This window comes from Cannabis sativa, chromosome 4 (genome assembly GCF_029168945.1).
Source record: "Cannabis sativa cultivar Pink pepper isolate KNU-18-1 chromosome 4, ASM2916894v1, whole genome shotgun sequence".
NCBI classification, from domain to species: Eukaryota; Viridiplantae; Streptophyta; class Magnoliopsida; order Rosales; family Cannabaceae; genus Cannabis; species Cannabis sativa.
The window spans coordinates 37963166-37979025 of NC_083604.1; the positions used below are offsets into that span (position 1 = coordinate 37963166).

The 15860-nt window shown below is 42.6% G+C and overlaps 1 protein-coding gene and 1 non-coding gene across 2 annotated transcripts; one reads left to right on the plus strand and one right to left on the minus strand.

Annotated features, from left to right (window-relative positions):
- Positions 1-1109: 1109 nt before the first annotated feature.
- On the minus strand, positions 1110-1216 carry LOC115715454 (small nucleolar RNA R71). Its single transcript, XR_004011325.2, has one exon. It is a non-coding gene; the product is annotated as a small nucleolar RNA R71 (small nucleolar RNA).
- Positions 1217-1592: 376 nt separating this feature from the next.
- LOC133036914 (uncharacterized) lies at positions 1593-2696 on the plus strand. The gene is made up of 2 exons (XM_061113689.1): positions 1593-2030; positions 2223-2696. The coding sequence occupies exons 1-2, from the start codon at positions 1593-1595 to the stop codon at positions 2694-2696; spliced, it is 912 nt and encodes a 303-aa protein (XP_060969672.1).
- The last annotated feature ends 13164 nt before the right edge of the window (positions 2697-15860 follow it).

A 15860-nucleotide genomic window follows, 5' to 3' on the forward strand; every position in this document is an offset into this window, starting at 1 on the left:
TTAGTTAGTATAATATAATTTAATTTTTTTTAAGTTATATATAGATTCAAAAAAAAAATCATTATATATCATTATTATTATTCTTTACTCTTTTAGTAAAAAAAAAAAAAGCAAGTCCTTTTTTGTTTAGTTTATTTGTTAGTTGTATTTATTATTTTGCTACTATATTAGGGTGTTAGTTTTTTTTTTACATTATTTTATTTTATGTACTTTTTTTAGGATTAGCCATTTTTTTTTATTTTATTTTAGGTTAGTTGTAGACTTTTATCCTTTAGGCTAAAAAAACAAAAAAACAAAAAAAAAATTGTGCATAAAATATTTTCATAAACTTTTTAGTGTAAACCCAATTGTGTAATGGTAAAAGTGGTACAAACTGAGATCATTCTGTCTAAGAAAGATTGGCTTTAAAGGTTTGTGATAGAGTACCCTCTACACTTTCTAGCAACCCCGGGGAGTTCTAGTAAAAGTGTGGGACGAAGCGGTACCTTGGCAACCTTCCCAATCGGCCTGGAAATATCTTGTGTGAATACCCTTGCATTATTACATAGTTGTAATTTACATTATTTAACAAGTGAAAATACAAAAAAAAAGTGAATGTCACGAAATAGAGACAAATTAGGGAGATTTGTAAAACAACAAATTGAAATTTTAGAAAACTCTCCTAAATCGTCTTCTTCCACTCGTTCTCATTCACCACCATCACCCATACTTCCTGCACTTCCAATGATGGCTCAACAACAGGAAATCCAACCAAGAACGCTACAGGATTATCTACATCCTACGCGTACGGCCACACCTTCATGCATAATGTATCCCATGAATATGCCCAACTTCGATTTCAAACCTGGCATGATTCAACTTTTACCAACCTTTCATGGTATGGAAAATGAGAGTCCATATGTGCATATTCAGGCCTTCGAAGAGGTGGTGGCCACATTCAACAACCAAGCTGACATCATTAACTTGGTGAGATTGAAGTTCTTTCCCTTCTCACTCAAGGACAAAGCCAAAAGCTGGTTGTATTCCTTAAGGCCAAGGTCTATTGGGACATGGGATGAGATGACAAAAGTATTTTTCTCTAAATTTTTTCCACCCCATAAGACCAAAGAAATTTTAAGAGGCAAATCTCTACCTTCACCCAAAAGGACCATGAAACGTTCCATCAAGTCTGGGAGAGGTTTAAAGATTTGATGGGCCAGTGCCCACATCATGGATACGAAAGTTGGCGTCTTGTCGGCCTATTTCTACGACGGTCTCACAGCCGACAAAAGACAATTCGTACACATGATGTGCAATGGCGACTTCCTACGTAAAGATCCCGAAGAAGCTTTGGAATATCTTGAAGAAATTTACTGAAAAATCATACACATGGAGTGCGCCAAGTCCTACGGACAAGCCACGAACAAATGAGTCTACCAATTGAAGGAGGAGGACAAGGTGAAAGCTCAACTTGAAGCTTTGAAAAAACAATTTGAGGCTTTCAAAACTCAAGAAGGTAAAGCACTCGCATCGTCGCAAAAGTGGAAAAGCAAGAACCATGCTTCATTTGTGGAGGGACTGATCATCAACCCCAAGAGTGCCCTAGTCTTAGTATGTTAAGGGGAGGAGATGAGGAACAGTGTAATGCCTTAGGGGATTACAAGAAGCCTTATAATGCCTACTCTAACACATACAATCCTGGTTGGCGTAACCATCCCAATTTCAGTTGGAAGGATACAAGTCAAAATCAAGCATCTGGGAGCCAATGGAGGCTTGATCAACAAAAGAATTCTCTTGAGAGTTCCATGAAAATTCTCGCAGAATCCCAACTAGAGTTCAGGACTTATTTCACTCAGGTGATAGAGGAATTGAAGGACATAAAGATTCAAATAACAAAGTTAAATGATTCTTCAGTCATTCAAGAGCGTGGTAAGCTTCCCGCTCAGCCTCTAATCACTCCCAAAGGGCAACATATGGCACAAACCTCCGCTCCTTCAGAGTCTAATCTCAAAGGGGTTAATGCTATTACTACCCGAAGTGGTCAAAGTACGGTATCACCATTACCTAAGACCACTAGTGTACCAATGCCCGCTCCAGACATGCGATGTGCCACGAACCTTCCAAGAAGGTGCCCTTTCCTCGTGCTTTGAAATCCACTCGGAAAGGTACCGGAAAGTCATAGCGAGATCCTTGACTTTTTGACACAAGTTAAGGTTAACCTACCATTACTTCATGTAATCAAGCAAGTACCGGCTTATGCCAAAGTTATCAAGGATCTATGCACTATCAAAAGGAAGCACCATGTCAAGAAAACTGCATTCTTGGCAGAACAAGCTAGTGCGGTGATCGACTGCAAGACACCGCTTAAATACAAAGATCCTGGTTGTCCCACCATTTCATGTCAAATAGGGGAACAGGAATTTGGCCAAGCCCTCCTGGACTTAGGTGCAAGTGTAAATCTCATGCCTTATTCCATATACTTGCAACTAGGCCTAGGAGAACTTAAGCCCACATCTGTGGTGCTACAATTGGCCGATCGATCAGTTAAGAAACCTCGGGGAATAGTTGAAGATGTCTTGATTCAAATTGATAAATTCTATTACCCCATGGATTTTCTCATCTTGGACACTCAATACGAAGTCAACTTAGAGTCCAAAATTCCCATCATTCTCGGACGACCATTCCTCGCAACAAAGAAATGCACTCATCAATTGTAGGAATGGTCTCATGAAAATCTCTTTTGGGAACATGACTCTAGAGGTGAATGTTTTCAACATTGGTAAACAACCACCTGATAACGATGAGTGTTTCCAATCATTTCTGATCGATACACTTATTTCAGAAGAGGTAGAAGCACAATACACTTCCACTCATCTCAATGACCTCTTTGAAATTTACGAGATTTCGAGCTCGGTAATACTGAAATCAACCCTGAAGTCATCAATCAATTACCGACCAAAAGAACCATGTTTTGGAATCCAATCTTCGAGGGACTTCCTCAAGATAGGGAAACACCAAAACCATCCACTGTACAAGCTCCTCAACCAAACTTGGCTCAACTTCCTAAGGAACTTAAGCATGTCTTCTTGGGAGCAAACAACACTTTCCCTGTCATCATATCCTCCACCCTTAATGCAACTCAAGAGCAATAACTTATCAATGTGCTCACAGAGCAAAGAGGAGCAATTGGTTGGACGTTAGCTGACATTAAAGGGATTAGTCCCTTGATTTGCTCCCATCACATTAAATTGGAAGACGGGGCCATACCACGACGTGATCCTCAAAGGAGATTAAACCCACCAATGAAGGAAGTGGTAAAGACGAAATCTTGAAGCTTCGGATTACGGGATACTTTATCCCGTTGCCGACAAGAAGTGGGTTAGCCCAACTCGTTGTTCCCAAGAAATCGGGAGTAACGGTGGTACCAAATGATAAGGGAGAACTCATCCCTACCAAGGTCACAACAAAGTTGGTGCATGTGCATTGATTATAGAAAATTAAATGCCGCCACTCGTAAAGACCATTTCCCACTTCCATTCATCGATCAAATCTTGGAACGTGTGGCAGGTCATCCTTTCTACGCCTTTCTTGATGGTTATTCGGGTACTACCAAATCGAAATTGCTTTAGAAGATCGGGAAAAGACCACATTCACTTGTCCTTTTGGTACCTATGCCTTTCGGCGTATGCCATTTGGCTCGTGTAATGCCCCGCCCACCTTCCGCCGCATGATGAGTATCTTTAGTGATATGATCGAGAATTGTATGGAAGTATATATGGATGATTTGACAGTCTTTGGTGATTCATTTGAATCAAGCCTTCTCAATTTGGAAGCTGTGCTTAAACGATGCAAAGAGAAAGGCTTGGTACTCAACTGGGAGAAGTGTCATTTCATGGTGCCATCTGGCATAGTCTTGGGGCATATTGTTTCACAACGAGGAATTGAGGTTGATCAATCCAAGATTGAACTCATATCAAAGCTGCCCGCCCCCAAGACTGTTAAGGATGTTCGATCCTTTCTTGGGCATGCTGGATTCTATAGGAGGTTCATCCAGAATTTTTCGACGATAGCTCGACCTTTGTCGAACCTCTTGGCAAAAGACGTGGTGTTTAACTGGACACCCGAGTGTGAGGAATCCTTCCAAACACTTGTCACCAAACTCACTTTTGCCCCTATCATTCAACCACCTGATTGGAACTTGCCATTCGAGATCATGTGTGATGCTAGCAATTACGCAATAGGGGCCGTCCTTGGTCAACGAAGGGAAGGGAAGCCCTTCGTCGTATACTATGCAAGTAGAACTCTTAATAGTGCTCAAATGAACTATTCTACTACTGAGAAAGAGTTGCTTGCCGTAGTATTCGCACTTGACAAGTTTCGTTCCTACCTGATCGGTTCCCCTATCACGGTCTTCACCGACCACTCTGCTCTTAAGTACCTCCTTTCCAAAAAGGATGCTAAGGCACGCTTAATTAGGTGGATCCTTCTGTTACAGGAATTTGACTTGACCATCAAGGATAAGAAAGGAGTTGAAAATGTGGTAGCGGACCACCTATCTCGTTTAGAGTTTTCTGATTCCGCTGATGGCCCTGCTATCCGAGATGACTTCCCTGATGAACATCTCTACACCATCACTAAGTTACCATGGTACGCTCATATTGTTAATTACTTAGTGATTGGTGAGCTTCCTGCTTCCTGGAATGCACAGGATAAACGTAAATTTTTGGTCGAGGTCCGTAACTTTTACTGGGATGATCCATATCTTTTCAAGTACTGCCCCGACCAAATTATGAGACGTTGCATTCCAGATGATGAAATTTTTAGTGTCTTGAACTTTTGCCACAACGAAGCATGTGGTGGTCATTTTTCTATGAAAAAGACTGCTGCAAAAATCTTACAGTGTGGTCTATACTGGCCCACTTTGTTCAAAGACACTAACAATTTCTGTCGATCTTGTGAAAGGTGCCAGAAACTAGGTGCGCTATCCCGACGACACATGATGCCATTGAACCCAATGCTCGTAATAGAAATATTCGACTGTTGGGGAATTGATTTTATGGGACCGTTCCCACCTTCTTCTGGTTACCTTTACATTCTCCTCGCCATAGACTATGTCTCCAAGTGGGTTGAAGCCATGCCATGTCGAAATGCAGATAACACAACTGTTGTGAAATTCTTAAAAGAAAATGTGTTATCTCGTTTTGGCACACCACGAGCTATCATCAGTGATCAATGTAACACCCTAACTAACTTAGGCGTATTACGTGATTTTTAAACGTACTGTGCAGCTCGTTGCTAATCAACGAGGTTTATAGAAAAACGTGATTAATTAAAATTCTGCTTTTTAATTAAACTTATAAACCATATTACAAAAGACTCGGGATCCCGATTATAAAATCATTTACAAAAAGTTTTAACTGTTTAACTGTTACATAAAATAAAAGTCGTCTAACGACCAGTTACAAAAATTCAGCCTTGCTGTCCCGAGGATCGTACGCTCCAGGCCTAACCGCCCCGACATGTACAATCTCATAAGCTCGCTCACGGTCCATCAGCTATAGCCTTGCCTTTACCTACACATAAACGTAAACTGTGAGTCGACAAACTCAGTAAGAAAAGCATAATAATACTCATATATAATTCTAACTGTCGTGTCCAACACGATACTGAGTCCCGCTACCGCCATGTCCAACATGGTACTGAGCCACTACTGCCATGTCCAACATGGTACTGAGTTTTGAACGTTCACAGGGACGGTACTATTGACGAGTATCCTCCTGATCGGTCGAACCGGTCATACTCCGGCTGCTGGTCATACTCCAGCCTGTACCGACGGGATAGGTCAATAGTACGGAACCACCAACCAAATGTCAGCCTGATCGGTCGAATGGCCATACTCCGCCTTGGTCATACTCCGGCTATGCGACGTGACAGGGTTGGATGGTTCGAAGCCTATATACATAACTAATGTAATCTAGCAGGCTTCCTACATGCACGCTAAACATGTATTCTACATATGCATACTGTTATACTAATCTTACCTGGATTCCGAATTCAGGTGTGCTTGGCCAACCCGACCGGAATCGAAGCCGAGCGGCGGACATCGGCTCCTAAACCATAAAAATCACAACGCTATAAGTGACACGCTAAATCACTTCCCGGGGACTAAAACTAGGAACTAAAAGTTTCCCTATCGATAAAAAGCATGGCAATACCCCCTAAAACATAAAAACGAGGAAAACACGGTTCTCGAAAAATTCCCCAACAAGAGATCGGTTGCCCAACCGAATTCCGGTTCGGGAAATTCAGACCCTCATCCGAATTCCGGATGCACAACCGAATTCCGGTTCCTCGCAGCAAGAACATCAAATTTTCATAACTTGCACAATTCAACCCCAAATCACCTCAAACTTTCCAGACCTGTTCTATACCTTCCCTAGAACATATCCAAGGCATCAAAACAACCCAGAAACCTCAAACACGAAAAATGCCATTGGAGCTCAAGCTTTGAGTTCTAAACTCAAACTTGAGCAAAAACACCTAATCATGCATTTCACTAGCTTAATTCTACTTAATCAAGCTTATCTAAGCCTCTGAAAACAATTAAAAATAACAGCAACATCACAGAACAGATTCACTATATTTTCTTCCAAAAATCACATTTTTGCATAGAAAACTCAAAGCTTTAAACAACCTAACTAACATGCTTCAAACAGTTCATTTAACTTCAATTAGACATGCTTTATACCACAGAAATCAACAACAAAACACAGCAATAACAACAGCCACTAAAAGCATGCATTTACTCAATATTTCACCATTTTTTTTTTCAAGAAAACAAAGGAGAACAATTAGGAAATACATACCACAATCAAGAGTACCCAAAGTTAGGAAGAATCTAGCTAGAAATTTGATGAAAAACCCAGCCCTTTGAATCCCATGCACCAGCCGAAAGAGAGAGAGAGAGAGAATGAGAGAGAGTTCTCTTTTTCAAAGTTTTCTAATTTTTTACTAAGTGTAGAAATGAGAAAAATAAGAGAATAATGCCACTTAAACCATTTCATTTCAGCCACTAAAATAAACAAATAACATTTATTTTTCAAATAAACAAGTCACTAAAAGACAAAAAGTCATTGGGGCAAAAAGACCATTTTGTCCCTCCATACTAAAATCACATAAATCATACTAAAGGGGTATTTTTGGGAAATTCTAAATTCCCGGCCATTCCCGACATTCCCAATGTCTAAAACCCGTCCCCAAACTACTAGCATACTAAGTTGTGATTTCTACTGAGCCAAACGCCGAGTTCCAAAATACCGGGCACCGGAATTACAAAATATAAAAACTACTGATAACATAATCATGCATTTCTGAATTCCATAAATAACAGCAATAAATTACTTAAATAGCTATAAATAATTTCATAATTAATCATAAACAACTACTAATTTCCAAATTAACTAAGCGGGCTTTACAACTATCCCCCCCTTAAAAGGATTTCGTCCCCGAAATCTAACCTGAATAACTCTGGATATTGAGCTCTCATATCTGACTCTAGCTCCCAGGTGGCTTCTTCCACCTTACTGTTTCTCCAGAGTACCTTGACCAATGCTATGGTCTTATTCCGAAGGACTTTATCCTTTCTATCCAGGATCTGCACTGGCTGCTCCTCATAAGTCATGTCTGGCTGAAGCTGAAGACTCTCATAACTGAGTATATGAGAGGGGTCTGAAACGTATTTTCTCAACATCGAGACATGGAATACGTTGTGAACTGCTGATAAGGCTGGAGGCAATGCTAACCGATATGCCACTTGACCTATTTTCTCGAGAATCTCGAAAGGTCCTGTAAATCTAGGGCATAACTTGCCTCTTTTCCCGAAACGTTTAATCCCCTTCATCGGAGATACCCGTAAAAACACATGGTCCCCTACTTGGAACTCAACATCTCTACGTTTCGAATCTGCGTAACTCTTCTGTCTGCTCTGTGAGGCAAGCATTCTAGCTTTTATCTTCTCTATCGCCTCATTAGTCCGCTGAACTGACTCTGGACCTAGGTATTTCCTCTCCCCTGTCTCATCCCAGTGGATAGGGGATCTACACTTCCTACCGTACAACAGTTCATAGGGAGCCATCCCTATTGTACTCTGATAACTGTTGTTGTACGCAAATTCTATCAGCGGTAGATATTTATTCCATGAGCCTTCAAAGTCCATAACACAGGCTCTCAACATGTCCTCCAATATCTGAATCGTCCTTTCGGACTGACCATCTGTCTGAGGATGGAATGCTGTACTGAATTTCAGCTTTGTACCCATTGCCCGTTGCAAACTTTGCCAAAATTTGGAGGTGAATTTCGGATCCCTGTCCGAAACTATAGACTTCGGTACCCCGTGAAGTCTCACTATCTCCCTGACATATAACTCTGCCAACTGATCCACTGTGAACGTTGTTCTAACCGGCAGAAAATGAGCAGATTTCGTAAATCGATCCACCACTACCCAGATGGAATCAAATAAACCCGTGGTCCTAGGTAACCCGACCACAAAATCCATCGTAATATCCTCCCATTTCCATTCTGGTAGGGTTAGAGGCTGCAACAACCCTGCTGGTCTCTGATGTTCAGCCTTAATCTGCTGACAAGTGAGGCATCTCGATACGAATTCTACCAAATTCTTCTTCATACCGCTCCACCAGAAGTACGGTTTCAGATCTTGGTACATCTTGGTGGTGCCGGGATGCAGAGAATACGGGGTAGAATGAGCCTCCTCAAAGATCTCATTTCTAAGTTCCACACTATTCGGAACACAAACCCTGGCTTTATACAGAAGCATCCCACTGTCTGACACTGAAAAGTCCTTGGCTTGACCAGCCAACACCTCATCTCGGATTTTCACTAACTCCGGATCTGTCATCTGAGCGACTTTTATTCTTTCCAATAGATCAGATTGCAGCGTTAAGTTGTGAAGTTGACCTACCACAAACTCAATGCTGGATCTAACCATGTCCTCTGCTAGCTGAGGTGAGATCTGAACCATACCAGCTACTTGCCCGAGACCCTTTCTGCTCAGAGCATCGGCCACTACATTGGCTTTTCCGGGATGATAGAGGATCTCACAATCGTAATCCTTTACTAATTCCAACCAACGCCTTTGTCTCATGTTCAAATCTTTCTGAGTAAAGAAATACTTGAGACTTTTATGGTCGGTATAGATCTCACATTTCTCCCCATACAGGTAATGCCGCCAAATCTTCAGTGCAAAAACCACCGCGGCCAATTCTAAATCATGAGTCGGGTATCGCTGTTCATAATCCTTTAACTGACGGGAGGCATAAGCGATAACCCGATCGGCTTGCATCAATACACACCCCAAACCCTGTTTGGATGCGTCATAATATACTACGAACTTCTCCTTGTCCGAAGGCAAAGCTAGCACTGGAGCAGTAATCAACCTCTGTTTCAGCTCCTGAAAACTAGCTTCACATTTATCTGACCAAATAAATCTCTGATTCTTCTTTGTAAGTTCGGTTAGGGGCATTGAAATTTTAGAGAACCCTTCGACGAACCTACGGTAGTACCCAGCTAAACCCAAGAAGCTTCTGATCTCTGTCACTGTCTTCGGTCTCGGCCAATCCCTGACGGATTCGATCTTCCCGGGATCCACCTTGATCCCATCTTTGCTCACAATGTGCCCTAGGAAAGACACCTGAGATAACCAGAACTCACATTTCTTGAACTTGGCATATAGCTTATGTTCTCGAAGCCGTTGCAGTACCATCTGAAGATGTAACTCATGCTCCTCTTCTGATTGAGAGTACACGAGGATGTCGTCGATAAACACAATCACACAGATATCGAGGAAATCCTTGAATACTCTATTCATCAGGTCCATGAATGCTGCAGGAGCATTGGTTAGTCCGAATGACATAACCAGAAACTCGTAATGTCCATACCTAGTGCGGAAAGCCGTCTTTGGAATGTCCTCCTCTCGGATTCTCAACTGATGATAACCCGAACGGAGATCAATCTTAGAAAAGACCGTCTTCCCCTGAAGCTGATCGAACAAGTCATCGATCCTAGGTAATGGATATTTATTCTTCACCGTCAGCTTGTTCAGTTCCCTGTAGTCGATGCACATCCTCATAGATCCATCCTTCTTCTTGACGAACAAAACCGGGGCTCCCCAGGGTGATACACTGGGCCGAATGAACCCTATGTCAAGCAACCCTTGGAGCTGAATCTTTAATTCCTTAAGTTAAGCTGGAGCCATTCTATACGGGGCTTTGGAAACCGGTTCCACCCCTGGTGCCAAGTCAATCACAAAATCAATCTCCCGCTGAGGTGGTAACCCTGGAAGTTCTTCGGGAAAAACATCTAAAAATTCCCGAACCACCCTGATGTCTTCTGGCCGAATGGTATCTGGCCGAGTGGTGTCCACCACCACGGCCGAAAAACCCTAAGCAATGTACTCGTGCAAAAATTCTCTCGCTGACATAGCCGAGATCACCGGAATCCGAGATCCCTGAACTGAACCAACAAATACAAATGGTTCCTCACTTTCCGGTTGGAAGACCACCATCTTTCTTTTACAGTCAATGCTCGCCGAATATTTAGATAGGAAATCCATTCCTAAAATAATATCGAATTCGACTAAACTCATCTCTATCAGATCAGCACTTAACTCTCTACCATCTATCCTGATCGGCATAGACCTAATCCACCTATTGGAGATAACCAATTCTCCGCCAGGTAACAGGGTTCCAAACCCTGATTCATATCTATCATAGGGTCTACCCAATTTACTAAAGACTTTGGCCGCCACATAAGAATGTGTAGCCCCAGAATCAAACAGCACTGAATATAGCGAGTTGTTAATAGAAAGCTGACCTGTGACAACTGATGGGCTGGCATCTGCATCAGCCTGCGTGATAGCGAACACCTTGGCTGGAGTGGGTATCGCTGGAGCTCGCGGTGCCTCTGGTCGGAGCTGGGGATAGTCCCTCTTGAAGTGTCCGGGCATGCCACAATGAAAGCATCCCTGACCTTTGCACTCGCCCCGATGGTGCCTCTTGCAGCTAGGGCACTCGGGATAGGAGAATCGGGTCTCAGTACCACCGGGACGACTCCCTCTGCTCTGGTTCCCCCGGAACCTCTTGTTCTGACTCGAGCCACCGGAAGCAGTGGGTGCTCTCTTCCTCTGATCAATGGCCGAACCACTACTCCCCCTGCTATAGCCTGATGCAGGAGGGGTAGGAGCCCCGCCACTAACCGAGATCTTGGGCCGATTCCCGACATACACCCCACTGCGCCCTCAGCTCGCAGTGCCTTCTCCACCATCTGAGCATAGGTGGTGCTGTCGTCGGTGGTGATCATCAGGTCATGCCTGATCTTGGGATTCAACCCGTCCAGATACTTCTCCTTCTTGCTGAAGTCGGTCGGCACAATTCCCGAGGCTAACCTCGCCAACCGATCAAACTGAGTAGTATACTCAGTGACGCTCATGTTCTCCCACTGGGTCAGGTGAGCGAACTCTTTCCTCTTGGCGCTTCTGACCGCCTCGTTGTAATACTTTGCGTTAAAGAGTTCCTGGAACCTTTCCCAGGTCATGGTGGTGACGTCATGGATCTGAGACACCATGTCCCACCATACCAACGCGTCCTTCTGGAACTGAAATGTGGCGCACACCACTCTGTCGTTACCGGTGACACCCATGAAATTCAGAATCTTGGTGATCACCGTCAGCCATTGCTCGGCTTTCATTACATCCGGACCTCCCAGGAAAACCGGAGGTGCTTGCTTCCGGAACCGCTCATACAGAGGTTCCAATCTATGGGCCGCCACCACTATCTCGGCACAGGCGGCGAGGGCGGGTGCCACCGGAACTACGGGCACGGAGCTGCCGGGAGCACCTGGCCGTCTCAACCTGCGAATCTCGAGGGCTTGTTCTTCGATCCGGGCTTGCATTTCCGCAAACCGCAACTCCCAGTTCGGGGCTCCACGATCGGGCCGGGGAGCACAGGCAGCCTGTGGCGGGTTCTCATCACCCCGGCCACGAGCGCTGCCTCGGGGAACTCTACCTCGGCCCCTAGCAGGTGGGGGAAACTGAGCTCCCTGTCCTTGGTTCGACCCTACGGAGTTGCCCTGACTCCTGGTAGTCCGCCTGGCGTCCATCTGATTAGAACCGCCTGCGAAACCAAGAGTTGGCATATCAGGTCATATTCAAGGAGAGCTTACTAATGCCGCTTAATTTGGAAATTAAAAACGAAACATGCGCCTATTCTACTATCAGGCTACTAACATGCTTCCTAACAGGCTTTTCTTTTTCATAACTGAATAAAATAAACTACTAAAGCAATAAAGGCTTACCGAACCGTGAACCGAGCTAGCTGGCGATGATGATTGTACATGTCGTGACGATCTTCGGAAGACAACTGGCGGCTACGATACCAAATTGTAACACCCTAACTAACTTAGGCGTATTACGTGATTTTTAAACGTCTTTGTGCAAATTTCGTTGCTAATCAACGAGGTTTATGGAAAAACGTGATTAATTAAAATTTTGCTTTTTAATTAAACTTATAAACCATATTACAAAAGACTCGGGATCCCGATTATAAAATCATTTACAAAAAGTTTTAACTGTTTAACTGTTACATAAAATAAAAGTCGTCTAACGACCAGTTACAAAAATTCAGCCTTGCTGTCCCGAGGATCGTACGCTCCAGGCCTAACCGCCCCGACATGTACAATCTCATAAGCTCGCTCACGGTCCATCAGCTATAGCCTTGCCTTTACCTACACATAAACGTAAACTGTGAGTCGACAGACTCAGTAAGAAAAGCATAATAATACTCATATATAATTCTAACTGCCATGTCCAACACGATACTGAGTCCCGCTACCGCCATGTCCAACATGGTACTGAGCCACTACTGCCATGTCCAATATGGTACTGAGTTTTGAACGTTCACAGGGACGGTACTATTGACGAGTATCCTCCTGATCGGTCGAACCGGTCATACTCATTCTTGGTCATACTCCGGCTGTCTGCGACGGGATAGGTCAATAGTACGGAACCACCAACCAAATGTCAGCCTGATCGGTCGAACCGGTCATACTCCGGCTGCTGGTCATACTCCAGCCTGTACCAACGTGACAGGGTTGGATGGTTCGAAGCCTATATACATAACTAATGTAATCTAGCAGGCTTCCTACATGCACGCTAAACATGTATTCTACATATGCATACTGTTATACTAATCTTACCTGGATTCCGAATTCAGGTGTCTTGCCAACTTGACCGGAACCGAAGCCGAGCGCTGACGGATCGGCTCCTAAACCATAAAAATCACAACGCTATAAGTGACACGCTAAATCACTTCCCGGGGACTAAAACTAGGAACTAAAAGTTTCCCTATCGATAAAAAGCATGGCAATACCCCCTAAAACATAAAAACGAGGAAAACACGGGTTCTGAAAAATTCCCCAATCGGTAGACCAGTTGCCCAACCGGAATTCCGGTTCTGGGAAATTCAGGACCCTCATCCGTAATTCCGGATGCACAACCGGAATTCCGGTTCCTCGCAGGCAGCAACATCAAATTTTCATAACTTGCACAATTCAACCCCAAATCACCTCAAACTTTCCAGACCTGTTCTATACCTTCCCTAGAACATATCCAAGGCATCAAAACAACCCAGAAACCTCAAACACGAAAATGCCATTGGAGCTCAAGCTTTGAGTTCTAAACTCAAACTTGAGCAAAAACACCTAATCATGCATTTCACTAGCTTAATTCTACTTAATCAAGCTTATCTAAGCCTCTGAAAACAATTAAAAATAACAGCAACATCACAGAACAGATTCACTATATTTTCTTCCAAAAATCTCATTTTTGCATAGAAAACTCAAAGCTTTAAACAACCTAACTAACATGCTTCAAACAGTTCATTTAACTTCAATTAGACATGCTTTATACCACAGAAATCAACAACAAAACACAGCAATAACAACAGCCACTAAAAGCATGCATTTACTCAATATTTCACCATTTTTTTTTCAAGAAAACAAAGGAGAACAATTAGGAAATACATAGCACAATCAAGAGTACCCAAAGTTAGGAAGAATCTAGCTAGAAATTTGATGAAAAACCCAGCCCTTTGAATCCCATGCACCAGCCGAAAGAGAGAGAGAGAGAATGAGAGAGAGTTCTCTTTTTCAAAGTTTTCTAATTTTTTACTAAGTGTAGAAATGAGAAAAATAAGAGAATAATGCCACTTAAACCATTTCATTTCAGCCACTAAAATAAACAAATAACATTTATTTTTCAAATAAACAAGTCACTAAAAGACAAAAAGTCATTGGGGCAAAAAGACCATTTTGCCCCTCGATACTAAAATCACATAAATCATACTAAAGGGGTATTTTTGGGAAATTCTAAATTCCCGGCCATTCCCGACATTCCCAATGTCTAAAACCCGTCCCCAAACTACTAGCATACTAAGTTGTGATTTCTACTGAGCCAAACGCCGAGTTTCAAAATATCGGGCACCGGAATTACAAAATATAAAAACTACTGATAACATAATCATGCATTTCTGAATTCCATAAATAATAGCAATAAATTATTTAAATAGCTATAAATAATTTCATAATTAATCATAAACAACTACTAATTTCCAAATTAACTAAGCGGGCTTTACAATCAAGGCACCCATTTCTGCAACCACTCTTTTGAGCATTTGATGCAAAAGTATGGTGTACTTCACAAGGTTGCATTGCCTTATCACCCACAGACAAATGGCCAAGCTGAGTTAGCTAATCGTGAAATTAAGCAAATTTTAGAAAAGACGGTTAACCCTGACCGCAAAGATTGGTCCTCCCGACTTCTCGATGCTCTTTGGGCCTACCGCACTGCTTACAAAACTCAGCTAGGCATGTCTCCTTACAGACTAGTCTATGGCAAGGCCTGCCATCTCCCTGTTGAACTGGAACATAAAGCATACTGGGCTGTAAAAAGCCTAAATTCTGATCTCAACGCGGCGGGCCTTAATCGTAAGCTTCAATTGTCAGAAATTGAGGAGCTACGGAATGATGCTTATGATAACTCTAGGATCTACAAGGCTAAATTAAAAGCGGCTCATGACAAGCAGATCCTGAGGAAAAAATTTGAGCCAAATCAGCGAGTGCATCTTTATGACACTCGCCTGCATATCCACCCTGGGAAACTGAGATCCCGGTGGACTGGGCCGTATGTTGTAAAAACTGTTTTCCCCCACGGTGTTGTTGAGGTCGAAGACCCAACCAATGGGAGAAAATTCAAAGTGAATGGCCAAAGACTGAAACACTACATAGAGAGGGTGCCCCAGCCTGTCGAGGATACCCTCGTGCCTCCGGTTTACCAGCCTTGAGTAGTGCTTTCCCGATCTTGTACACAGGTTTGTTCTCTTTTTCCTTTTATCTTTGTCATCTTATTTTGTTATTTGTTATCATTTTTTTTCTTTCAGTTTTTATGTTTTTAGAGGATCAATATCGCTGCTATCCATGGTTGCTTGCTCTTCAGGTGTTCTCTTTCCCTATTCTTTTAATTTTTATATCTTTAGACATTGAGGACACTGTCTTATTTTAGTTGGGGGTGGTGAGCATATTCAAGCATGTTTCTTAATTTTTGTCATATTAATATTTTCATGGTCAAAATTTTCAAAAATTACTCATTTATTCTTGTAAAATGTTATTTTCAAGCCAATTTACTATCTTTGTTACTTAGAATTTTTCTAGAGTTATAAAATGCACATACCAAACTTTGTGGTAAGATGGGTGTTAGCACGTATTTGCTTAGAAACTTTGCCAAGTTTAAGTGTTCATATTTTTGTGAGTGGCGA